We start from the raw sequence: 26,957 nt of genomic DNA, 5'->3' as shown, positions 1-26,957 counted from the left end.
TCCCATTCTGAGGGTTGTCTATTCGTCTTGTTTATAGTTTCCTTTACTGTGCAAAAGCTTTTTAAGTTTCATTAGGTCCCGTTTGTTTATTTTTGTTTTTATTTCCATTACTCTAGGAAGTGGGTCAAAAAAGATCTTCCTGTGATTTATGTCAGAGTGTTCTTCCTGTGTTTTCCTCTAGAGTTTTATACTGTCCGGTCTTACGTTTAGGTCCCATTCTAACTGGTGTGAGGTGATACCTCATTGTAGTTTTGTTTTGCATTTCTCTAATAATTAGTGATGTTGAGCAGCTTTTCATGTGCCTCTTGGCATTCTGTATATCTTCTTTGAAGAAATGCCTATTTAGGTCTTCGGACCATATTTTGATTGGGTTGTTTGTTTTTGTAATATTGAACTGCATGAGCTGTTTATATATTTTGGTGATTAATCCTTTGTCCGTTGATTTGTTTGCAAATATTTTCTCCCATTCTGAGGGTTGTCTATTCGTCTTGTTTATAGTTTCCTTTACTGTGCAAAAGCTTTTTAAGTTTCATTAGGTCCCGTTTGTTTATTTTTGTTTTTATTTCCATTACTCTAGGAAGTGGGTCAAAAAAGATCTTCCTGTGATTTATGTCAGAGTGTTCTTCCTGTGTTTTCCTCTAGAGTTTTATACTGTCCGGTCTTACGTTTAGGTCTTTAATCCATTTTGAGTTTATTTTTGTGTATGGTGTTAGGGAGTGTTCTAATTTCATACTTTTACATGTAGCTGTCCAGTTTTCCCAGCACCACTTATTGAAGAGGCTGTCTTTTCTCCACTGTATATCCTTCCCTCCTTTATCAAAGATAAGGTGACCATATGTGTGTGGGTTTAGCCCTGGGCTTTCTATCCTGTTCCATTGATCTATATTTCTGTTTTTGTGCCGGTACCATATTGTCTTGATTACTGTAGCTTTGTAGTGTAGTCTGAAGTCAGGGAGTCTGATTCCTCCAGCTACGTTTTTCTCCCCTCAAGATTGCTTTGGCTATTTGGGGTCTTTTGTGTCACCAAACAATTTTTAAGATTTTTTGTTCTAGTTCTATAAAAAATTGCCACTGCTAATTTGATAAGGATTGCATTGGCTCTGTAGATTGCTTTGGGTAGTATAGTCATTGTCACAAAGTTGATGCTTCCAATCCAAGAACATGATATATCTCTCCATCTGTTTGTATCATCTTTAATTTCTTTTATCAGTGTCTTATAGTTTTCTGCATACAGGTCTTTTGTCTCCTTAGGTAGGTTTATTCCTAGGTATTTTGTTCTTTTCGTTGCAATGGTGAATGCGATTGTTTCCTTAATTTCTCTTTCTGATCTTTCGTTGTTAGTGTGTAGAAATGCAAGAGATCTGTGCATTAATTTTGTATCCTGCAACTTTACCAAATTCACTGATTAGCTCTAGTAGTTTTCTGGTGGTATTTTTAGGATTATCTATGTACAGTATCATGTCATCTGCAAACACTGACAGTTTTACTTCTTCTTTTCCAATTTATATTCCTTTTATTTCTTTTATTTCTCTGATTGCCATGGCTAGGACTTCCAAAACTATCTTGAATAATAGTGGCAAGAGTGGACATCCTTGTCTTGTTCCTGATCTTAGAGGAAATGCTTTCAGTTTTTCACCATCGAGAATGATATTTGCTGTGGGTTTGTCATATATGGCCTTTATTATGTTGAGGTAGTTTCCCTCTGCGCCCATTTTCTGGAGAGTTGTTATCATAAATGGGTGTTGAATTTTGTCTTAAGCTTTTTCTGCATCTATTGAGATGATCATATAGTTTTTATTCTTCAGTTTGTTAATATGGTGTATCACATTGATTTGTGTATATTGAAGAATCCTTGCATCCATGGGATAAATCCCACTTGATCACCATGTATGATCCTTTTAATGTGTTGTTGGATTCTGTTTGCTAGTCTTTTGTTGAGGATTTTTGCATCTATGTTCATCAGTGATATTGGTCTGTAATTTTCTTTTTTTGTAGTATCTTTGTCTGGTTTTGGTATCAGGGTGATGGTGGCCTTGTAGAATGAGTTTGGAAGTGTTCCTTCCTCTGCAATTTTTTCTGGAAGAGTTTGAGAAGGATGGGTGTTAGCTCTTCTCTAAATGTATGGTAGTATTTACCTGTGAAGCCATCTGGTCCTGGACTTTTGTTTGTTGGAAGATTTTTAATCACAGTTTCAATTTCATTACTTGTGATTGGTTGTTCATATTTTCTGTTTCTTCCTGGTTCAGTCTCAGAAGTTTGTGCTTTTCTAAGAATTTGTCCATTTCTTCTAGGTTGTCCATTTTATTAGCATACTTTTGCTTGTACTAGTCTCTGATGATGCTTTGTATTTCTGCAGTGTCTGTTGTAACTTCTCCTTTATCGTTTCTAATTTTATTTATTTGAGTCTTCTCCCTCTTTTTCTTGATGAGTCTGGCTAAAGGTTTTTCAATTTTGTTTATCCTCTCAAAATACCAGCTATTAGTTTTATTGGTCTTTGCTATTGTTTTCTTTGTTTCTCTTTCATTTATTTGTGCTCTGATCTTTATGATTTCTTTCCTTCTACTAACTTTGGGTTTTGTTTGTTCTTCTTTCTCTAGTTCCTTTAGGTGTAAGGTTAGATTGTTTATTTGAGATTTTTCTTGTTTCTTGAGGTAGGATTGTATTACTATAAACTTCCCTCTTAGAACTGCTTTTGCTGCATCCCATCTGTTTTGGATCATCGTGTTTTCATTGTCATGTATCTGTAGGTGTTTTTTAACTTCCTTTTTGATTTCTTCAGCGATCTCTTGGTTATTTAGTAACATATGGTTTAGTCTCCATATGTTTGTGTTTTTTATGTTTTTTTCCCTGTAATTTATTTCTAATCTCGTAGTGTTGTGGTAGGAAAAGATGCTTGATATGATTTCAATTTTCTTAAATTTACCAAGGCTTGATTTGTGACCCAAGATGTGATCTATCCTGGACAATGTTCCATATGCACTTGAGAAGAAAGTGTATACTGTTGTTTTTGAATGGAATGTCTTATAAATATCAATTAAATCTGGTCTATTGTGTCATTTAAAGCTTGTGTTTCCTTATTAATTTTTTGTCTGGATTATTTGTCCATTGGTGTGTGATGTTAAAGTCCCCCAATATTAGTGTGTTACTGTCAATTACCTCTTTTATAGCCGTTAACATTTGCTTATGTATTGAGGTGCTTCTATGTTGGGTGCATATATATTTATAATGGCTATATCTTCTTCTTGGATTGATCCCTTGATCATTATGTAGTGTCCTTTCTTGTGTCTTGTAACATTCTTCATTTTATAGTCTTTTGATCTGATACAAGTGTTGCTACTCCAGCTTTCTTTTGATTTCCATTTGCATGGAATATCTTTTCCCATCCCCTCACTTTCAGTCTCTATGTGTCCCTAGGTCTGAAGTGCATCTCTTGTAGACAGCATATATATGAGTCTTGTTTTTGTATCCATTCAACCAATCTTTGTGTTTTGTTTGGAGCATTTAATCCACTCACATTTAAGGTAATTATTGATATGTATGTTCCTATTACCATTTTCTTAATTGTTTTGGGTTTGTTTTTGTAGGTCCTTTTCTTCTCTTATGTTTCCCTCTTAGAGAAGTTCCTTTAGCATTTGTCATAGAGCTGATCTGGTAGTGCTCAATTCTCTTAGCTTTTGCTTGTCTGTAAAGCTTTTGATTTCTCCGTCGAATCTGAGAGAGATCCTTGCCAGGTAGAGTAATCTTGGTTGTAATTTCTTCCTTTTAATCACTTTAAGTATATCTTGCTACTCCTTTCTGGCTTGTAGAGTTTCTGTTGAGAAATCAGCTGTTAACCGTATGGGAGTTCCCTTGTATGTTTTTTTTTCTTTTTTTATTGTTTTTTTTGGCTGCATTGGGTCTTCGCTGCTACACGCGGGCTTTCTCTAGTTGCGGTCAGCGGGGGCTACTCTTCGTTGTGCGTGGGCTTCTCCTTGTGGTGGTTTCTTTTCTTGCAGAGCTCAGGCTCTAGGCATGTGGGCTTCAGTAGTTGTAGCATGAGGGCTCAGTAGTTGTGGCTTGAGGGCTCTAGAGTGCAGGCTCAGTAGTTGTGGTGCACGGGCTTAGCTGCTCCACAGCATGTTGGATCTGCCCAGACCAGGGCTTGAACCCATGTACCCTGAATTGGAAGGCAGATTCTTAACCACTGTGCCACGAGGGAAGCTCCTCTTGTATGTTATTTGTCGTTTTTCCCTTTTTGCTTTTAATAATTTTTCTTTGTCTTTAATTTTTGTCAGTTTGATTACTGTGTGTCTCAGTGTGTTTCTCCTTTGGTTTATCCTGACTGGGACTCTCTGCGCTTGCAGGACCTGGGTGTTTCCTTTTCCACGTTAGGGAAGTTTTCCACTATAATCTCTTCATATATTTTCTCGGGTCCTTTCTCTCTCTCTTCTCCTTCTGGGACCCCCATAATGCGAATGTTATTGCATTTAATGTTGTCCCAGAGGTCTCTTAGACTGTCTTCATTTCTTTTTATTCTTTTTTCTTTATTCTGTTCAATGGCAGTGAATTCCATCATTGTCTTCCAGGTCACTTATCTGTTCTGTGTCAGTTATCCTTCTACTGATTCCTTCTAGTGTGTTTTTCATTTCAGTTGTTGTATTGTTCATCTCTGTTTTTTGTTGTTTAATTCTTCTAGATGTTTGTCCTTTAATTCTTATAGGTCTTTGTTAAACATTTCTTGCATCTTCTTGATCTTTGCCTCCATTCTTTTTTTGATGTCCTGGATCACCTTCACTATGATTATTCTGAATTCTTTTTCTGGAAGGTTGCCTATTTCCACTTCATTTAGTTGTTTTTCTGGGGTTTTATCTTGTTCCTTCATCTGGTACATAGTCCTCTGCCTTTTCATTTTTTCTATCTGTGAATGTGGTTTTCATTCCACAGGCTGCAGGATTGTAGTTCTTGCTTCTGCTGTCTGCCCTCTGGTGGATGAGTCTATCTAAGAGGCTTGTGCAGGCTTCCTGATGGGAGGGACTAGTGGTGGGTGGAACTGGGTGCTGCTCTGGTGGGCAGTGCTCAGTAAAACTTTAATCCCTTTGTCTGCTGATGGGTGGGGCTGAGTTCCCTCCCTGTTGGTTGTTTGGCCTGAGGCAACCCAGCAGTGGGGGCTACAGGCTCTTTAGTGGGGCTAATGGCAGACTCCCGGGAGGGCTCATGCCAAGGAGTACTTCCCAGAATTTCTGCTGCCAGTGTCCTTTTCCCTTCAGTGAGCCACAACCACCACCACCACCCCTACCTCTGCAGGAGACCCTCCAACACTAGCTGGTAGGTCTGGCTCAGTCTTCTGTGGGGTCACTGCTCCTTCCCTCTGGGTCCTGATGCACACACGACTTTGTGTGTGCCCTCCAAGAGTGTATTCTCTGTTTCCCCCAGTCCTGTCCAAGTCCTGCAATCAAATCCTGCTAGCCTTGAAAGTCTGATTCTCTGGAAATTCCTCCTCCCGTTGCTGGAACCCCAGGTTGTGAAGCCTGATGTGGGGCTCAGAACCTTCACTCCAGTGGATGGACTTCTGTGGTATAATTGTTCTCCAGTTTGTGAGTCACCCACCCCACGGTTATGGGATTTGATATTATTGTGATTGCGCCCCTCCTACTGTCTCATTGCAGCTTCTCCTTTGTCTTTGGATGTGGGGTATCATTTTTGGTGAGTTCCAGTGTCTTCCTGTCAATGATTTTTCAGCAGTTAGTTGTGATTCCGGTGCTCTTGCAAGAGGGAATGAGCACACGTCCTTCTACTCTGCCATCTTGAAGCAATCTCCCTAGTCTATGTTTATACTATGTTTATATGACATCAGTGCTAAATTGAGTATGGAGATGGTATTAACTGATTCTTCGCTAAATCCAAATGTGCTTCATTTGTTTTTGTTTTTGCCTTAGAAATCATCAGAATATGAGGAAACCGATATGCCTGCTCAACACAATTTTGTTCCCATCATCAGTGACCAGTCTCAATACATTCATCATTTAGAGGCAGAAGTCAAGTTCTGTAAGGTAAGTTTCTCATTAAAAATTTAAGCCAACCTAAATTAAAGTTGATATTAATAATGCCTTGTATGAAAATTTGCTATTATTAGTCATGTTTATAGCAATACATCGACAATTGCCATCTTTCTATGATTGAAAAGACTGATGTGGGGCTTCCCTGGTGGCGTAGTGGTTGAGAGTCCGCCTGCCGATGCAGGGGACGCGGGTTCGTGCCCGGGTCTGGGAAGATCCCACATGCCGCGGAGCGGCTGGGCCCGTGAGCCATGGCCGCTGGGCCTGCGCCTCCGGAGCCTGTGCTCCGCAAAGGGAGAGGCCACAACAGTGAGAGGCCCGCGTACCACAAAAAAAAAAAAAAAAAAAAAAAAAGACTGATGTGTAATAGGAGCTTCTTAGGCTTGGGAATGATACTCCTGACTATGCCATTTGTGAATACTTAATTTCCCAGTAGTCTATAACTATGTCTAATATTTTGATAATATTCTCTCATGTTTCAGAATTTTTCCTTTCCACCCTGTTTACTTTAGCCCAGCTTATGGCAAATGCTTTGGAATAGTAATATCAATCATTCTCCCACACTTATCAACCTATTGAAATTGTTGTGCAGCAAGTAGGGATTCTAAGCATTAGATTAAATCTACCCCATGTCAGTGTAAAGGTTCTTACCTTGACTTTGAATACGGATAGCTCATGGGTGTACTGATACTTATGATCAAAGAAACCAGATGTGTCACCTATGGCATGTAACACTAGATGTTACATATTGCATGACTGTATGAACTTTAGTAATGTCACTAATGCCATTGCAGCCTTTCTGCCTTTCCAAAGTATGTTAGTGTTTTAGTTTTTTGGGTTTCTTTTAATATCAATGCATCAGATCATGTGATATTTTTATAGGAGTTACTGATATCTTTTTTATCAGTATTATATGTATTATATTTTCAACGTTTGGCTACTCTTCCAAGGTGTAAGTCTGATAGGTAACTTAAGAAACCTTTAAACATTTAATGTCTTGAGTTTTCAAGGGAGTTTCCTGAACTTAGCATGTCATTTTCTCTTTGTTCTTGAGGATACAATCATTATTATACAAGTATTTTTGGATTACCAGAAAAGCTGAAATAATATCCTAGGACTCATTCCATTAATAAGCTTCTGTTAATTCCTAAAATGCTGTGGGTAAAACTTAAGAAATATTGTAGGGGAAATAAAAGTTTAGCTCTGCCCTCTTAGTGTCTTTGGTTGGGCCTTAAAATTAAATTGACATAAGGCAGATTAACAGGATGAAAGGATACCCATTTATTTAATGCAGGATTTATGTGACATGGGAGCCTTCATAAGGAAGTGAAGACCCAAAGAAGTGGTGAAACTTAAATGTTTTTATACTTGGTTGAACAAAGAGAGGCAGCTGTGGAAGTGTAACTAAAATATGTGGGGAGGTAAAGAAGATGAGTTCTTTTAACAAGGTCTGTTTGTACAGATTTCTCTCAGCCTCTACTTCTTGTCTCTGGTGATAAGAATGTTTTTTTCCTTCCTGGTGTAGGGAGAGAATCTTTCACATGAGAGTTTTATTCCTGCTTTCAGGAAGAAAAGGGGAGGTCAGAGCACTCTTCTTGTACCTGCTGTTTTTCATGTGCCCTTAGCTCAAGATAATTCTTCCAAAGTGACATATTAGGGGATGGCAGATTCTGCCACTCTGCAATATACATCATAATAAACTTACCATCTAGTTGAGAGTACTCTTACCTATGAGGACCACAGCAGCCCTGTAGAAGATATAGTGTAGCTGTTTATTTTGTGGTATAAACTATAATTATAATGAGAGAAGGTTACTAAAAGCTCGTGTCTTTGAGGATGTTTTTATGGGAGAGAATAATCTTAAGGCGTAGGATCATTAGATCAGCAGAAGGGAGATGAACGAATTTCAAAGAGAAAACAGCAACAATGAAAGAATATATTCAGGATGAATATGATTTATTTTGGGGGGACATGAGGCATGTATTCTAAATTCTTACGATGGAGGATATCTCTTAGAAATAATTAAAATAATGCTGAACTGATAAAATGGAAGATTACAAAGTCCTTGAAAGTCAGACAGAATATAAATATGATACATTTTAACAAGTGAGTAAGATAATGAAAGTAATGTTTAAGGGCCTAGAAATCTTATTAGTTTGGTTAATTAATAGACTTTATTTTTTAGATCAGTTTTAGGTTTATAGAAAAGTTGAATGGAAAGTACATAGAGTTCCCGTGTACTCCCATGTACTTTATAGCTCCCCAGCAGTTTTCCCTGTTATTTACATCATGCATCAGTGTAGTACAATTGTTTGTTACAATTGATGAGCCAATATTATTACATTATTATTTACTAAATTTCCTCAGTTTACATTAGTGTTCACTCTTTGTGTTTTATATTCTATAAGTTTTAAAAAACGTATTATGACATATAACCACCATTACAGCAGCATACAGAATAATTTCACTGCTTTAAATATCATCTGCACTCTGCTTATTTATCCCGTCCTACCTGCTAAACCCCTGGCAAACACTGATCTTTTTACTGTCTCCATAGTTTTGCCTTTTCCAGAATGTCATATAGCTGGAATCATACAGTTTTGTAGCCTTTTCAGATTGGCTTCATTGAGTTCATAATATACATTTAAGTTTCCTTCATGTCTTTTCATGGCTTGATAGCTCATTTCTTTTTATCACTGAGTAATATTCCATTGTATGGATATAACATAGTTCGTTTATCCATTCACCCATTTAAGGAAATCTCGCTTGCTTCCAAGTTTTGGCAACTATGAATAAAGCTACTGTAAACATTTGTGTAGAGGTTTAGTGTGGACATAAATTTTTTACTCATTTGGGTAAATACCACGAAGCACAATTGCTGGATTGCCTGCTAACAGTATGGTTAGTCTTATAAGAAACTGCCACACTGTCTTCCACAGTGGCTGTGCCATTTTGTTTTCCTGCCAGCAAAGAATAAGAGTTCCTGATGTTCCACATCATTGCCAGGATTTGGTGTTGTCAGTGTTTTGATTTCTAGTGTATTAAAGATATGTGATGGTATCTTGTTGTTTTAATTTCAATTCCCTGATGACATACAGTGTTGAATATTTTTTTCATATGCTTATTTTCCATTTATATACTTTCTTTGATGAGGTATCTGTTCAGGTCTTTTGCCCATTTTTTTAATTGGGTTGTTCATTTTCTTATTGTTGAGTTTCAAAAGTTCTTTATGTACTTTGAGTACCAGTCATTTATCACATATGTCTTTTGCAATTCTTTTCTCTCAATTTTGGCTTGTCTGTTGATTTTCTTAACAGTGTCATAGAGCAGACATTTTTAATTTTAATCAAGTTCAACTTATCAATTTTTTTCCCATGGAATTGTGCTTTTGGTGTTATATGTAAAAATATTGTGAAACCCAAGATCACTAATATTTTCTCTTATGCTTCTTCTAGCTGTTTGATTATTTTGTGTTTTACATTTAGATCTATGCTCCATTTTGAGTTAATATTTGTGAAAATATAAGATCTGTGTCTAGATTTATTTAAATTTTTTTTCCATGTAAATATCTATCTGTTTCAGCATCATTTTTTGAAAAGACTATCTACATTGAATTACCCTTATTTCATGTTAAAGATCAGTTAACTGTACTTGTGTAAGTCTATTTCTGGGCTCACCATTCTGCTTTATTGATCTATTGGTCAGTTCTTTCACAAATACCATACTGTCTTTCTTTTTAAATTTATTTATTTTTCATTTATTTATTTTTGGCTGCATTGGGTCTTCTTTGCTGCACATGGGCTTTCTCTAGTTGCAGCAAGCAGGGGCTACTCTTTTTTTTTTTTTTTTTTTATAAATTTATTTTATTTATTTTTATTTTTGGCCGCGTTGGGTCTTCATTGCTGCGTACGGGCTTTCTCTAGTTGCGGCAAGTGGGGGCTACTGTTTGTTGCACTGCGCGGGCTTTTCATTGTGGTGGCTTCTCTTGTTGCGGAGCACGAGCCCTAGGCGCGTGGGCTTCAGTAGTTGTGGCACACGGGCTCAGTAGCTGTGGCGCAGGGGCTTAGTTGCTCTGCAGCATGTGGGATCTTCCTGGATCAGGGATCGAACTCGTGTCCCCTGCATTGGCAGGCAGATTCTTAACCACTGTGCCACCAGGGAAGTCCCGAGGGGCTACTCTTCATTGAGGTGCACAGGCTTCTCATTGCAGTGGCTTCTCTTGTTGCAGAGCACGGGCTCTAGGCATGCAGGCTTCAGTAGTTGTAGCACGCAGGCTCAGTAGTTGTGGCTCGCGAGCTCTAGAGTGCAGGCTGAGTAGTTGTGGCGCACTGGCTTAGTTGCTCCGTGGCATGTGGCATCTTCCTGGACCAGGGCTCAAACCCATGTACCCTTCATTGGCAGGTGGATTCTTAACCACTGCGCCACCAGGGAAGTCCCACACTGTCTTGATTATTGGAGCTTTATAGTAAGTCTTGAGGTCTAGTAGTGTCAATCTTCCAATTTCGTTCTTTTCCTGCAATATCATGTTGGCTGTTCTGGGTCTTTTGCCTCTTTACATAAACTCTAAAATCAGTTTGTAAATGTCTACAAAGTAACATGCTGGAATTTTGATTGAGATTGTATCGAAATCTATCAAGTTAGGAGGAGGTGATATTTTGACAATATTGAATCTTCCTATCCATGTACATGGACTATCTCTCCATTTATTTAGATATTCCTTGATGTCTTCATCAGAGTTTTACAGTTTTATTCTTATAGATCTTATACATATTTTGTGCAGTTTATACCTGAGTATTTCATTTTTTTCAGTGTTAATGTAAATGGTATTGTGTTTTTAATTTCCAATACCAGTTACTCATTACTAATATATAAGAAAACAATTGACTTTTGTATATTAACGTTGTAATCTGCAACCTTGCTATAATCACTTATTTTAGCAGTTTCTTTTTTATTCTTTGAGATTTTATTCATAGACAATAATGTCATCTGTGACAAATACAGCTGTCTTTTTAAAAAAATTTCTTCTTGTATAGCTTTTATTTTCTTTTCTTGCCTTATTGTATTAGCTAGGACTTCTAATATGATGTTGAATAGAAATGATGCAAGGTGACATCATTGTCTTATTCTTGATCTTAGTAGGAAGCCATCTATTGTCTCACCGTGAAGTACAATGTTAGCTATGGGTTATTTGTAGATGTTCTTTATTAAACTGAAGATGTGTTTCCTTTATTCCTAGTTCACTGAGGTTTTTACCTTGAATTGCTCCTGGATTTTGTTACTTGCTTTTTTTGCATCTATTGATATGATCATATAATTTTTATTTTCTAGCTTGTTGAATTATGTTATTTGATTTTGAAATATTCAGCCAGACTTGCCTAGGTAGATTAAATTCCATTTGGTCCTGTTGTATAATTCTTTTCATACATTGTGGGATTTGATTCACTAATATTTTGATGAGGATTTTTGCATCTGTATTCATGAGATATTTTGGTCTGTAGTTTTTCATTCCTATAGTGTCTTCACCTGGTTTGGGTAGTAGGGTAATGCTGACTTCACAGAATAAGTTAGGAAGTATTTCCTCTGGTATTTTATAGAAAATATTTTACAGAATTGGTCTAATTTGTTCCTTAAATGTTTAACAGAATTCACCAGTGAACCAATGTTGGGCCTGGTGCTTTCTGTTTTGAAAGATTATTAATTATTTATTCAATTTCTTTAGTAGATGTAGGCCTATTCAGATTAACTGTTTCTCCTTTTGCGAGTTTTGGTAGATTGTGTCTTTCAAGGGGTTGGTTCATTTTCTCCAGGTTATCAAATTATGGATATACAGTTGTTCGTAGTATTCCTTTATTATCCTTTTAATGTCCATAAGATCTGTAGTGGTATCATTTCTGATATTAGTAATCTGTGTCTTCTCTCTTTTTTTCTTAGTTAGCCTGGCTAGAGTCTAATCAATTTCAGTGATCATTTCAATGACCAAGCTTTTGGCTTTGTTGCTTTTCTCTGTTGATTTCCTGTTTTTAATTTCATTTATTTCTACCCTAATTTTTTAAAATCTTTTCTTCTGCTTACTGTGGATTTAATTTGGGTTTTTTGTTGTTGTTGTTTGTTTGTTTGTTTTAGTTTCCTGAGAGTATTGATTTGAAATCTTTATTCTTTTCTAATATTTTCCCCTGATTTAGTTGCATCTCACAAATTTCAATTTATATTTTCATTTTTGTTTAGTTCAAAATATTTTCAGTTTATTTCTTGAGACTTTGTCCTTGACCCGTATATATTTAGAAGAGTGTTGTTTAACCACCACATATATTGGGAGTGTTCCAGCTGTCTTTCTGTTATTGATTTCTAGTTTAATTCCATTATGGTCTGATAACATACTTTTTGTGATTTCTATTCTTTTTAATTTGTTAACATATGGTTTTAGGCCACAGAATATGGTATGTCTTGGTGAATGTTATGTGTTAGCTTGAGAAAAATGTGTATTTTGTTGTTGTTGGATGAAGTAGTATATAAATGTCAAATGATCCAGTTGATTAATGGTGCCATTCAGTTCAACTATGTCCATACTGATATTTTGCCACTCCGCCAGATCTGTCAATTATTGATAGAGGGATATTGAAATCTCCAACTGAAATAGTAGATGCATCTGTTTCTCCTTACAGTTCTATCAGTTTTTGCCTTAAGTATTTTGATGCTCTGTTGTTAGGCACACACACATTAGGATTATTATGACTTCTTGGAAAATTGACCTGTTTATCAATATGTCATGCCTCTTTATTATCCCTGATATTTTTTTCCTTAGTATGAAGTCTGCTTTGTCTGAAATTAATACAGCTACTCCAGCTTTCTTTTGATTTATGTTAGCATAGTATTTCTTTCTCCATCCCTTTACTTTTAAAGTATCTGTGTCTTTAGATTTAAAGTAGGCATCTTGTAGACAACATGTACTTGGGTCTTATTTTTTCTGACAGTCTGTCTTTTCATTGGTATAGTCAGATCATGGATGTTTAATGTGATTATTGATATAGTTGGATATCTATCATACCTACCATATTTGTTACTGTTTTCTATTCATTGCCCTTGTTCTTTATTTCTCTTTTTGTCCTCCACTTGTTTTTTCTGCCATCTCTGGTTTTGAGTGACCATGTTATATGATTGCATTTTTCTCCTCTCTTAGCATATCAATTGAACTTCTTTTGTTTTTTAACTTTTATAAGTGATTTCCTTGAGTTTGCAGTTACATTTACAACTAATCTAAGCCTACTTTCAATGAGCACTTCAGGGGTTGGGAAAGTTCCTTATAACAATGTTCCCAGTTCCTCCCTCCTGACTGTTATGCATTGCTGTCATTCATTTCAATTATCCATAAGCTATGATTACTACATACACTATTGCTAATATGATACTGAACAAACTGTTATTTGTTAGATCAATTAACATTAAGAAAAATAAAAGATTTTACTTTATCTCCATATATGCCTTCTCGAATGCTCTTTCTTTCTTTATGTAGATCTGAGTTTATAACCTAAATAAATTTCCTACTTTCTGAAGAACTTCTTATAACATTTCTTGCAAGGCAGGCCTACCAGAGACAAATTTCCTAATTTTTGGTTATCTGAGAAAGTCTTTATTTTCCCCTCACTTTTGAAGGTTGGTATCACTGAATACAGAATTCTAGGTTGGTGGGGTTTTTATCTTTCAAAACTTTAAATATTCGATTGCACTCTATCCATGCTTGCATAGTTTCTGAAGAGTAGCTGATATAATTCTCATCATTGCTTCTTGATAGGTAAGGGTATTTTTTTCTCTGACTTCTTTAAAGAATTTCTCTTTGTCTTTGATTTTCTGCAGTTTGAATATGCTATGCCTGGGTGTGGATTTTTTACTTTTATCTTGCTCAGTGTTCTCTGAGCTTCTTGGATCTGTGGTTTGGCACTTATAATTAATCTGGGGAAATTCTCAGTAATTATTGCTTCACATATTTCTTCTTTTATTATTGTTCCACAATTCTTGGATAGTCTCTTCTGTCTTTTTCATTCTTTTTCTTCTTTGCATTTCAGTTTGAGAAGTTTCTGTTGACAGTTCTTCAAGCTCACTGATTCTTTCCATGGTTGTGTCCAGTCTAGGGACTTCCCTGGCGGTCCAGTGATTAAGAATCCGTGCTTCCACTGCAGGGGGTGAAAGTTCGATCCCTGGTTGGGGAGCTAAGATCCTTCATGCCACATGGCATGACCAAAAAAATAGGGGGAAAAAAAACCGATTGTGTCCAGTCTATTAATGAGCCCATCAAAGGCAATCTTCATTTCTACTACAGTGTTTTTGATTTCCAGCATTTTGATTTTTTTCTTAGTTTCCATTACCCATCTGTTCTTGCATGTAGACAACTTTTTCCATTTGACCCTTTAGCATGTTAATCATAATTATTTTAAACTCTCCATCTGATAATTCCAACATCTCTGCTATATCCAAGTCTGGTTCTATGCTTGCTTAGTCTCTTGCATCTGTGTTTTAAGTTTTTTAGTATGCCTTCTAATTTTTTGTTGAATGCTGGACATGATGTACTGAGTAAAAGGAACTGAGGGAAATATGCATTTAGTGTGAGTTTTTTTGTTTGTTGTAGGACTTAGACTGTGTTTACTGTTTGCTGTTAGTATAGGTGTCAGAGGCTAAAATTTCCTCTATTGTCCTGGTTTTTGTCTCCACTGTTGTCTTTGGGCTTCCCTCAAGAATTCTTCTTAAATACATTCTGAGATGTGCAGTTATTTTAGTGTATTCCCTTGTTATGATATAAGAGCCCTTTTGATGTGGTGGTAGGGTATGGGAGTATGGGAGCATTTTGTAGTCCTATGGTTAGGTCTCAGTCTTTTAGTGACCCTGTGCCCCTTGGCTATGTCCTTCACAAGTGTTTCTCAGCATCCCCCTCCCCTTAAGTGAGATGGCAAGGCTAGGAAGCTGGAGTTGTTTTTCTTCCCTTCCCCCAGGTCACTTAGGTTCTGAAAAAAAAAAATGTTTTTTAGGCTCTGGTAAGATAGTTTCTCTTGAGGCAGCCTGGTTAAAAAGAACAGAATGCTTTTTGGTTACTTTTCTTCTCCTACTGGAGGAAGCAGGAGGGGGGTTTTCTCTAGTCTTTGCTGTAAGAACCTGGTAGTGTCATATAAAAGTGTAGGAGACACCTTCCCCACAGAGACTGGGTCCTTCTGGAGTTTTTAACTCAAACTGGTCTACACTAAGCTTCCAGCATTTCATCAATTACTTTATTGATATATTTTTCTACCCTGGCACTGGTCCCCCCAGAAGTTTCTGCTCTGGTACGTTGTGGTTCTCAGGAGTGCCTGTCTGTCTTTCCATTTTGAGGGATAATAGTTTTCCCTGTGACCTTAATTCTCTGATGGATCTAAGAAGAGTCGTTGATTTTTCAGTTTGTTCAGCTTTTTTTCTTATTGTGTAGATGGGAGTGATGTCTTCCAAGCTGCTTATATGTCAGACCAACAACTGGAAGTATGCAATGTTTGTTTAATTACAGTTTTCAATTACAGCTTTGATTTTTTTCTGAATAAAATAATTGAATGGAATTTTCATATATTGTGCAATCGTTTTTTGCACAACCAGTATAATAAAAAACGATTGCACAATTATACTGGTAATGAAGATTAAGTATTGTACCCTCAATATATCGATATTTTTCACGTTTTTTCAGGGTGAGATGCAACTTGATAGCTTTTCTAATTGCTATATACTGGTAATTCTTTATATTATGCCCTGCACGGCCAAGGAAACACTCTTTAAGAACTCTCCACCAAACTATTTCACTCATAATTTCCTTCCATCTGGCTAGCAGTTCATAGATATTCATTGTAACTTCCCTTGCCTTTCTATCTCAGTGTCCTCTATTATCTATGTAGTCCTCTGTCAATTTTCAACAAGTTATTGGTGTTTGAGCAAGAATAATAATATATCTTACCTTATTTTTCAGCAGTCTACCTAATTCTTAAAAGTCTTTTAGATAAACCCTTTAATTAAAGCATTTCTGTAAGCCTGCAAAAAATTGTCAGAAACCACACAGTACTGTGATATGGCCATTAGCAGGTCCTCTACTATCTTCCCACAGCCTTCTCTTTGTTAGCTAATGCTTGAGTTTCTTTCCTTGTCTAGATGTAATTATAATATTTCCGAAAATGGATAGACAGCATCAGTCTTCCATGCTTTATATCGTATTGGATCATCTAGTAATCAACAAAAAAAGCACTACTTAAAATTGCTTAATGTATGCAGTCCACAAGTGGCGTTTCTTAAAATAAAAGAAAAAATGCTTAATGTATTTGGTATTTGTTTCTGTTTTTTATAGGAGGAACTCTCTGGAATGAAAAATAGGGTACAAGTAATTGTGCTTGAAAATGAAAGGCTCCAACAAGAGCTGAAATCTCAAAGGCAAGAGGAAGCAATGAGGGAACAAACACTTCTGGATGCATCTGTGAGCATTTATTTAAGCGATTAAAATACATAGTTTGAATGTTCCCTCCTACCCTTTCCCCCTGCCTTCTTAACTGCTTAGATTTTTTTTCTGGCAGTTTGGCAGAAGTGCTATGCTGGTATTCACTTGGGGCCTCAAAAATTAAAATTCACTATTTTAATTGATTGGTGGAATGAATCCTCAAATGAAATGATGTAGTGATGCCTAATATCCACTCCGGTTTCCTTTCCGAGCATACCATTTATGTTTTTTCCATATGGAAAGAGCAGGTCTGAAAGCAGGAAGTATGTAATATAGGAAGGACTTGGTTAAATCCAGCAACTGTTCAGAACTGTAGCTTAGATTTCTGTTTTATTTCTCTAAATTTTCTTTGAACTTTGAGTTCCAATAAGTCTAGTTAGCATGGTGTAGCAGGAAGAACAGTGACCCGAGGGTCCAAGATTCAAATGTTAATCTTCCCATTGTCCCTAACAAGCTGGGTGTTGAACAAGTAATTTTATGGGACTTTCAAGCATGAAACCTCATGAGTCCTCTGTTTATTTACTGGCATTTGAGAAATTCACCAGTATTAGCAGTTCTTAATCTTTAATGTGAATGACAGTCACTTGGGATATTTGCTGACAGTGCAGATCCTGGGCTTCATTCCCTGAGAGTCTGATTCAGTTGGTCTGGGCTAAGTCTTTGAGTTAAAAATATGAATTATTAGCAAGTTGCCAAAGTGAGTCTAGTATCAGTGGACCACATTTTGAGGAACAGAGAATTAGATGATCTCTATAATTCTGTGACATAAAATTTTTATGATGATATTTAAATAATGTTTAAGCTTAATATCTCTTTATGAATTGTCAGAGATACTTTTGCCTTAAAAATGTTTTTTACTCTTTTGCTATCGGGTGTAGTTAATCACAGCTTAAATTATTATATTATTAATATTAGTACTTAAAAATTTCATCTTAGTTTCTTATTATTTTGGTGTCAATATGAAAATGATATAGCCATATAGAAAGTACTTAGAAGTAAGTTCATTTTTAAAAATAAGTATATTCTTTTGCTTTTCCTCCAAATATGCAGTGAACAGTGACTCAGTTATTCATAGTCTTCAATATTTATACAATGGAAAGAAGTGGAAGATGGGGAAGTGAAATAAGAAAGGAAATTAGGCAGACAAGTGAATCAGAGGGCAAGAGAAGTGAGTAATGCAAAAGGGGAAGGAAATGATGGTAAACGCTCACATGCTTTGCCATATGAACAAAGGAAACTTGCTAAAGAAAACTACAGATATACAGACTATAGAAAGGATAAAGTTGTAGAGAGGTTTTTGTTTAAACATTCACATGAGCTAAAACATAATGCTAATATTGAAACGGTTGTTGCAGATGTGTCAGGTGACCTTGATATCTATTTTAATGTTAGTCTTCTGTGTTATTTTGTTGTTACAGAATTGTTGCCCCCACTTTTTACTTGTGTAGGTGAATTGAGGCATTTCAGCAACCTATGCATGGTGTTGTATTGAGAGTTTTGAGGTAAATGAAACTATTTAGAATATCTTGAATATAGACAGATCAAGAGATATTATCTTCTTTTTTTTCTGCACTCTTTTTAATGAGCCTATTACCATGTTGATGGTAAATCTTGCCAAAGCTGTTGGCAGATTTGAATATATATTTTCAAAGTTTCTTAATGCTTTCTTTGGAAAACAATTGGAATAGTTAGATAGTAATAATTAGTATTTATCGATGACTACATGGCTGTGATATGCCAGGTACTGTATCAAGTACTTTCTTTACATTATATTATTTCAATTTTATGATAGCCACACAAGGCAGGTGTTGTTAAGTCTATTTTCAGGTGATTAAATTAAGGTACACAGCAGTTAAGTAACCAAAGTAACTGGTCTAATGTCACAAAGCTGGGACTCAAACAAAGGACTATCTGACTTCACGAATCCATCTACCTGGCCTCAAATTATACTGCCTTTCTGCCTAGATTAGGAATAGCTTGTCAATATTGAACCAAATCATCTTCGTTTGCCATGGGACTGGGACTTGGATGGCAGCCTACATGACTTTTAGCTTTTAGCCTAGTTTATGACCTAGCAGTTGAAGAAGCAAGCAGATTATTTCTAAAAAACTAAAACCATTCAAAGAGTACTTCATCTTCATTTTTCATCATTTTTCCTTCTTAAGGGGCTTTAATTGAGAGTTCAAAAATTATATTAAAATATGCTTTTTGTTAGAAATTTTGGCATGTGTGGTCAATCAAAGATCTAGGAGATATTTTTTAAAGTAGAAAATTTCTGAACCATTTCTTTCCATGTCTCTTCTCATCCCCGTCTATTCCAACCCCTCCCCTCAGTTAAGAAATCAAAGGTTTTCAGTGATCTTCAGGGATGTAAATGTAATTTGATTTTTGATATCTTGGTCAAATATCATTCAAGTTTTTTAAAAGCTATCTGTGAAAGAACAAAGTGTCACTTAGATTAGCACTTCTTTCCAAAGAATAACAATATTTTATATCATAAGTCAGTGATCTATAGTCTACATACTGTCTCCAATTTCTCCATAGGAAATTAGTACCACCCTCCTTCATTGCTCTGCAAGACTATTTTGAATGCAATCACATCTTGGGTGATTTTTTCCCCTACCTACAGAATAAGTTCAAGCTTATTAGCATTGCATGCTTTACTTTTCAGACCCTTATTTAACTCTCTAGCTTTTTCCCTTTTTAAAAAAAATTTTTTTGAAGTATAGTTGATTTACAATGCTGTGCCAATCTCTGCTGTACACAAAGTGACTCAGTTATACACATACGGACATTCTTTTCTTATATTCTTTTTCATTATGGTTTATCACAGGATATTGAATATAGTTCCCTGTGCTATACATTAGGACCTTGTTATTTATCTATTCTAAATGTAATAGTTTGCATCTACCAACCCCAGAGTCCCAGTCCATCCCTCTCCCTCCCTCCTCCCCCTTGGTAACCACAAGTCTGTTCTCTATGTCTCTGAATCTGTTTCTGTTTTGTAGATAGGTTCACTTGTGCCATATTTTAGATTCCACATATAAGTGATATCATATGGTATTTGTCTTTCTCTTTCTGACTTACTTTACTTAGTATGATAATCTCTAGTTGCATCCATGTTGCTGCAAATGGCATTATTTCATTCTTTTTTGTGGCTGAGTAGTATTCCATTGTATATATGTACGATATCTTCTTTATCCATTCATCTGTCAATGGACATTTAGGTTGTTTCCATATTTTGGCTGTTGTGAACAGTTATAGCTTCATCTTCTGACATTAATTACCTTGTGCTTCAACCTTTAGCAATGCTAAATTGCCTAAAGGTCTCTGGCAGGCACCATGCTGTTTCATGCCTCTGTGAGTTTTCTCATGATGTTCTCTCTTCTTGGCAAGCCCTTCCCATCTAGCTTACTCTTTTTCACCCTTCAGATATCATACCAGTATCAAAACTTCTCCAGAAAACTTTCCTTGAATCTCCAGTTGCTCTTAGTATCCCTCTTCTGTTCTGGCATAGTACCCCATGCACACCTCTGGCCTAGCACTTGCCTTGTTAAATTGAAATTATCTGCTTAGGTGTTTCTCTTCTTCATTAGCCTGTAAACTCCTTGAGGATAATATTGGTCTTGCTCATTTTTACTCCCCTCCCCAAGCTTTTAGCACAGTGCCTGAACATAGTAGGTACTACACAAATGTTTGCATTAAACTGAACTTCCCAAAGAATATGGAATAGAATCTCAGAATACTACTTTGGATGAATGCAGTTTACTACATTCTAACATATGACACTGCAGTATAGTTCTGTGTTTGGGGACGTGTCCTCTCTTATTAATACTACTGTGTCCCTTGGCCCTTAGCAGGAGTTCAATAATTACTTGTTGAATAAATTAATATAAGTATTTTAGTTCTTGATTCACACATAAATCACCCAGTTATTTGGGCTGCTTATTTCATTGAATGTTGAAAGAATGCCAAAGTTCGCAAGCTGACAGTAGGTTCACCAAATTCAGTCTGTAGACATGTTTTGTTTGTTTGAAAAACTGACTCAATATTTAACATTGTTTCAGTTGAAGAGCCAGATATCTGCCTCATCTTTTTAAAAATCAAAAGATTTTTTGGTAATGTGAGTTGGTATTCACACATGGCAGCAATTGACTGAAACTGAGTAGTGACTACTTCCTTTGGTTGCTCTGCCATGGTCCCTACCATTACTTTCTGAATCCTTGACGTGCAGGCTGCATGTGAGTTCTGTTTATCACCATGCACTGTTTTTCTTATCGAAGAGAAATCATTTTCTGAAAAGGCAGAAGAGCATAGTGGTTTGGGACTCTGGAGCTAGAATGCCAGGATTCAGATCCTAGCTCTGCCACCTATTAGCTGCTTTCTACCTCTGTGACTTTTAGCAGTTACTCTGTGTGACTCAGTTTCCCCATCTATAAAATGGAGATAACAGTGAAACTTATCTCATAGGATTGTTGTAATGATTAAATGTGTTAATATATGTGGAAGACATAAAACAGTCTCTAGCACATAGTAAACATAAACATCATATGTATTATTATTATTATTAGTCATGCCTTTATGAAATGTGGAAAATGAAAAACAAACCAAGAGAGGTTTATGTGTTTCAAGAGTATATGTCTTCAAAGTAAGAGATAGGTTCATTTGTTCAATATACTTATATCCAGCCCTCTTTGCTCATTTACGTTATTGCCTGTACCTGTAGGAATGTGACTTTGTAACACTTGTTTGGAATATGACCCTAATAGCTTGAAGATGTAAAATAATTCTTGATTTGTATTTAGAAGCATCTGCTCTTTTTCTTATTCCTTTCATCACAGATAATAATCAGTATTCCATTTGTAAAGTATGTATATTGATTTAAAGTTAAAGGTTGAATGCAAGTACTTTCACATTTTATTTTAGGGAAACATACAGAATTCTTGGATTACAACAGGTGAAGATTCTAGGGTGGATGAAGCTGCCAAGAGATCATTTTCCCATGGCAATGCATATATTATCAAAGCTGCATCTGCTAGTGAGGCTGAAAAATGGAAACTAGAACTGGTGAGTATTGGGATACTTTTCTCTTAGGCATCTACTTTTTTTGGTACTTTTTTATAGTGGTAAATATATATAACACAAAATTTGCTATTTTAACCATTTAAAAATTTAAGTGTATAATTTATTTACACTAAGTACATTTACAGTGTTGTGCAACATCAACACTATTCATTTCCAGAACTTTTTCATCATCCCAAACAAAAACTCTACCCATTAAACAATAACTCCCATTCACTTCTTCCTGCAACCCTTGGTAACCTCTTCTACTTTCTTTCTTTGAGTTTGCCTATTCTAGGTACTTCACGTAAGTGGAATCAAATAATATTTCTCCTTTCATCTGGCTTGTCTAATTTAGCATAGAGTTTACAAGTTTCATCCATGTTGTAACATGTATCATAATTTCATTTCTTTTTTTTAAAATTTTATTTATTTATTTATTTATTTTTGGATGTGTTGAGTCTTCGTTTCTGCACGAGGGCTTTCTCTAGTTGGGGCGAGCGGGGGCCACTCTTCATCATGGTGTGCGGGCCTCTCACTGTCGCGGCCTCTCTTGTTGAGGAGCACAAGCTCCAGACGCACAGGCTCAGTAGTTGTGGCTCACGGACCCAGTCACTCCGTGGCATGTGGGATCTTCCCAGACCAGGGCCCGAACCCATTTCCCCTGCATTGGCTGGCAGATTTTCAACCAGTGCGCTACCAGGGAGGCCCCCTCATTTCTTTTTAAGGGTGAATAATATTCCATTGTACATATATACCACACTTTGTTTATCCATTCATTTGTTAATGGATTTGGGGGGGTTTCAACCTATTGGCTATTGTGAATAAGGCTGCTATGAACACTGATGCACAAGTATCTGTTTGAGGCCCTACTTTCAAGGCATTTGTGTATATACTCAGAAATGGAATTGTTGGATCATTTGGTAATTCTTCATTCTTTTTTCTTTCTGCTTCTCAGACTCAATAATTTCAATTTTCCTATCTTCAAATTTGCTGATTCTTTGTTCTGCTGCCCGTATCTTCTCTAAAATCTCTTTAGTGAATTTTTCATTTCAGTTTTAGTTGTTTTCATCTCCAGAATTAGTTTGGTTCCCTTTTACAATTTGTTTTCCTGACTTCCTTTAGTTCTTTGTCCATGTTTTCTCTTAGCATTTTGAGCATATTTAAGATAGTTGTTTTAAAGTTTTGGTCTAGTAAGTCTGATGTCTATAGTTTCATAAGCATGGTTCCTGTAAATTTATTCTATTTCATTGAGTGAGCCATGTTTTCCTCTTTCTTTGTATGCCTGGTGATTTTTTTTGTTGTTGAAAATTGAGCATTGAAGTGTTATACTGTGGTAACTTTGGAAATCAGATACCCCATTTTTTTAAGGTTTGCTGTCTTTTTTATTGTTGAAGGCTGTAGTAGTCCTTTTGTTTTAAGAGTTTTCCAAACTATTGCTGTAGAAACTATTCCTTGTCATGTGTGATCATTGAGGTCTCTGTTTCATTAGCTCATGGTCAGCTGATGTTTGACAGATTTCTTTGCCAGGAGCTGAAACAAACAACAACAAGTAAAACACCAAAAAGCCCCTCCCCCAAAATAGAACAACCAACTCTCCAAGTCTTTGCAGTTTGGCTGTGCTGGTCTTCACCATTCAGCTAGGCTTGCTCTGAGCCTAGAGATCAGCCTGAGTGAAAGCTTCAGGTCTTCTTAGGACTTTTCTGAGCATGCATTTTCCCTGGGCATGTTTGTGGCTTTCTAAACTCCCCCTATACACAGATGCTTTTGAATGTCCTAATTTCCCAAAGAGTCTAAAATAATTCTATTTTAAGATCAAATGATACTTTTATTTTTTTTTATTTTTTATTTATTTATTTATTTATTTTTTGTGGTATGCGGGCCTCCCTCTGTTGCGGCCTCTCCCGTTGTGGAACACAGGCTCCGGACGTGCAGGCTCAGCGGCCATGGCTCACGGGCCCAGCCGCTCCGCGGCATGTGGGATCCTCCCAGACCGGGGCGCGAACCCGGTTCCCCTGCATCGGCAGGCGGACGCGCAACCACTGCGCCACCAGGGAAGCCCCAAATGATACTTTTAAATCCTCTGATCTGGGTAAAAACAACACCAAAAATGGAATGTTCTAGGGAATATAGAAGGAATCACAGTTGTGCTGTCATTATCATCTACAGGTGTTGTTGTTATAGTTTTCTAAAGGCTCTTTCTGGACCAAATCTCCCTGCTCTTTCTCATTCCCTAATCCAAGCTTTATTCTACTATTTAGGAAAGAGTTCCTTTCTTTAAAAAAAAATCTGAAAGACTAAATTATATGTTATTTTCCAGCTGAATAAACTATAATATCTACTTAATACCCATAGGATTAAGACCAATCTCCCAAGCCATCCTCAATTTGCTTCAAACTACATTTCCAGACTCACTTCTCACTCTTCTTTCACACTCACAAGTATTGGCTATAAGCATGCAGACCACTCACTACTTGCTACTTCATAAACTTATTTCCCAATTCCATTTCTCTTTGAAGAATTGACTTTGGTTTATGCAATCATCCCTACCTAAAATGTTTCCTTCTTATCCTCTACATATTGAAATGTTTCCAGCCTGCCAAACTTAGTTCAAATGTCCCCTCCCATTCTATCTTCCCTGATTACATGCTTCCATTCCTCCTTTTCCCACATTAGAATTATTTTCCCTCTTATGTCTTCTCTTAGTGTTCTATTTATAACTATTACAGGTTCATTTTTTTTATCCTGTATGTGTCAAAGGTCACATCTGTGTGCATTTGTGTGCTTTATGTTCCAAATCTTTCTCACTTTTTTCAAGGATTTCACTCTTACACTTACCTCCTCTTGTTCTTTTATCCCTCTTGACTGGGTTATTTTCAGCCAAATATGTGCTTTACTAGCTCCCATCTTAAAGCAAACAAACACAAAATATATCCTCTTCATCTTACATTTCCTTTGAACTGTCACCCAGTTGCTCCCCTTCATACCAAAGTCTTTCCAAACAGTTGTCTGTACTCATGCCTCTGTTCTTCACCTCCCATTCTCTCTTCAACATACTTTATTTGAGCTTCCCCCCACCTATATTCCCCTAAACTCTTTCCTTTCAAGGTCATTAATAACCTCCACATATCAGTCCTCATCTTCCTGAACCTTGGAGCAGCATTCTGTAATATGTACATTAGTTGATCATACCATCCTTTGATTTTTCTAATGAAACAATTTAACATAAATTCAGAAAAGTATGCAAAACAAAAATGTACAGCTTAATGATATATCTCCAAATGAACAAGCATATAATTGTCACCTGTAAGATGTCTAACATTACCATGTCCCAGAAGCTCTGTTCATGCCCACTCCCAGTCACTGCCCCTTCATTCTCTTAAAGCTAATCACTATCTTGACTTTTATGAAAATTGAGCTCTAAGCATGATCCCCAAACACTTGAATTGATTTCTGCCTGGTTTTTAAAACATTACATAAATTGAATCACATATGTAGTACATATTCTTTTTTATCTAGCCTTTTTTGTTCAACATTATATTTGATTGCATGTGTTAGAAGTTTGTTTATTTTCATTGATGGGTCTACTTAATGACTATAACACAATCTATGTATCCATTCTATTGTTGAAAGACATTTGTATTTTTTCAGTTTGGGGCTATTGTGAATATTGCTGCTATGAACATTCTTTTATATGTCTGTTGGTGTGCATTGTACACATTTACGTTGTGTATGTACCTTGGTGTGGTACTGTTGGTCATAGTGTATATATATGTTCGATTTGAGAGGTAAGGGCAAACTTTTCCAAGGTGGTTTTTACCAGTTTACACTTCTGTCAGCAGCATATGAGTGATACCATTGCTCTGTATCCTTGCCAACACTTGATATTCTGTTTTTCTGATGGGCTTGTAGTGCTATCTCACTGTGATTTTCATTTTCATTTCTCTGATTACTCATGTGATTGAATATCTTCTCATATATTTATTGGCCATTTGATGTGCTCTTTTGTGAGATGCCTGTTCTAGTATCCTACTTATTGTTTTGAATTATCTGACAATGTTTTTTTGAAGTTCTTAATATATTATGGATACAAGCCCTTTGTTGGTTATATCTGTTAAAACATATTTTCCTACTCTTATGACTTGCCTTGGAACTCTCTTGAGAGTTTTTGTTTTCTCTTTCTTGATTAGAATTTCTTAATTTTAATGTGGTCCAATTTATCAGTGTTTTCCCTTTATATTTTTAGTGCCTTTTGTGTCCTATATAAAAAGTGTTTCCCTACTCCCAAGGTCATGAAGATATTCTCCTATATTATCTTTCAGAAACTTTATAATCTTGCTTTTTACATTTAGAACTACAGTGTACGTGGAATTTATTTTTGTATCTGATGTGAAGTGTAGGGGGTTACTTCTTCCATAGGGTTATTTATATATCACAGCACCACTGTTGAAAAGACAATCATTCGCCTGCCACATCTGTTATAAATCAGGTGTGTGTATATGTGTGAGTCTGTTTCTGGGCTTTGTGTTTTATTTCCTTGGTGTCTGTGCTTCTACTTGGTGTCTGTGCTACTTCTTTGTGCTACTACTATCCTGTCTTGATTCTTATAACCCTGCATCTGGTAGACCAAGTCTTCCAACATTGTTCTTTGACCTGAAGAATGTCCTGCCTGTTTCTTGCCTTTTGCATTTCCAAGTACATTTTAGAATTAATTTGTCAAGTTTCAAAAAGCCATTAAGTGGTTTTGATTGAGATTACATTTAAGGTATAAGTCATTTGTTGGGGGGAGGAATTGATATCTTTACAGTAATATATTGTGAAATATTAAAATCACGTATCACTCTATTTAGGTCATCTTTAATTTTTGTCAATAATCTTTTAACATTTCTGAGTAAAGGTCTTACACATCTTTCTTTAGAATTAATTTCTAGACTAGTTATGATATTATCATAAACAATATACATATTTAAAATTTTTCATTTTCTAACTCCTCAATGCTGGTATAGAGAAAAGCACATGGTTTTTTGTATTTTGACTGATTCCTACTTTCTTTTGAAAGTAGTGTTAGCAGGGTATTTTTTCCCTATCCTTTTACTTTTAACGTAGTTGTATTTTCATATTTAATATCACTTTCTTGTGGACAGCATATAGTTGAGTTTTGCTTTTTTTATCCAATCTGACAATATCTGTCCTTTAAATGTGATTATTTATATACTTGGGTTTAAATCCACTATCTCGCTATGTCTTTTTTTTCCCATCTACTATTTCTTCACCTTTTCTTTTTTTTTCTGCCTTTTTTTGAATTAGTTGAACATTTTAATGGTTCCATTTACTGCCTTTTCTCAGTCTGGAAAAATCTTTAGCATCAG

General features: G+C 36.1%; 1 protein-coding gene across 1 annotated transcript in view; it reads left to right on the top strand.

Annotated features, from left to right (window-relative positions):
* SDCCAG8 (SHH signaling and ciliogenesis regulator SDCCAG8) overlaps positions 1–26,957 on the top strand; it is a 268,791-nt gene that overhangs the window by 15,407 nt on the left and 226,427 nt on the right. The window contains 3 exon segments of the mRNA XM_007106891.4: positions 5,916–6,029; positions 16,381–16,506; positions 21,454–21,594. Coding sequence (XP_007106953.3) covers positions 5,916–6,029; positions 16,381–16,506; positions 21,454–21,594 — 381 coding nt within the window.

Source organism: Physeter macrocephalus, chromosome 4, assembly GCF_002837175.3.
Source record: "Physeter macrocephalus isolate SW-GA chromosome 4, ASM283717v5, whole genome shotgun sequence".
In the NCBI taxonomy this organism is placed as follows: Eukaryota; Metazoa; Chordata; class Mammalia; order Artiodactyla; family Physeteridae; genus Physeter; species Physeter macrocephalus.
This window is presented reverse-complemented; position numbering and strand designations above follow the sequence as displayed.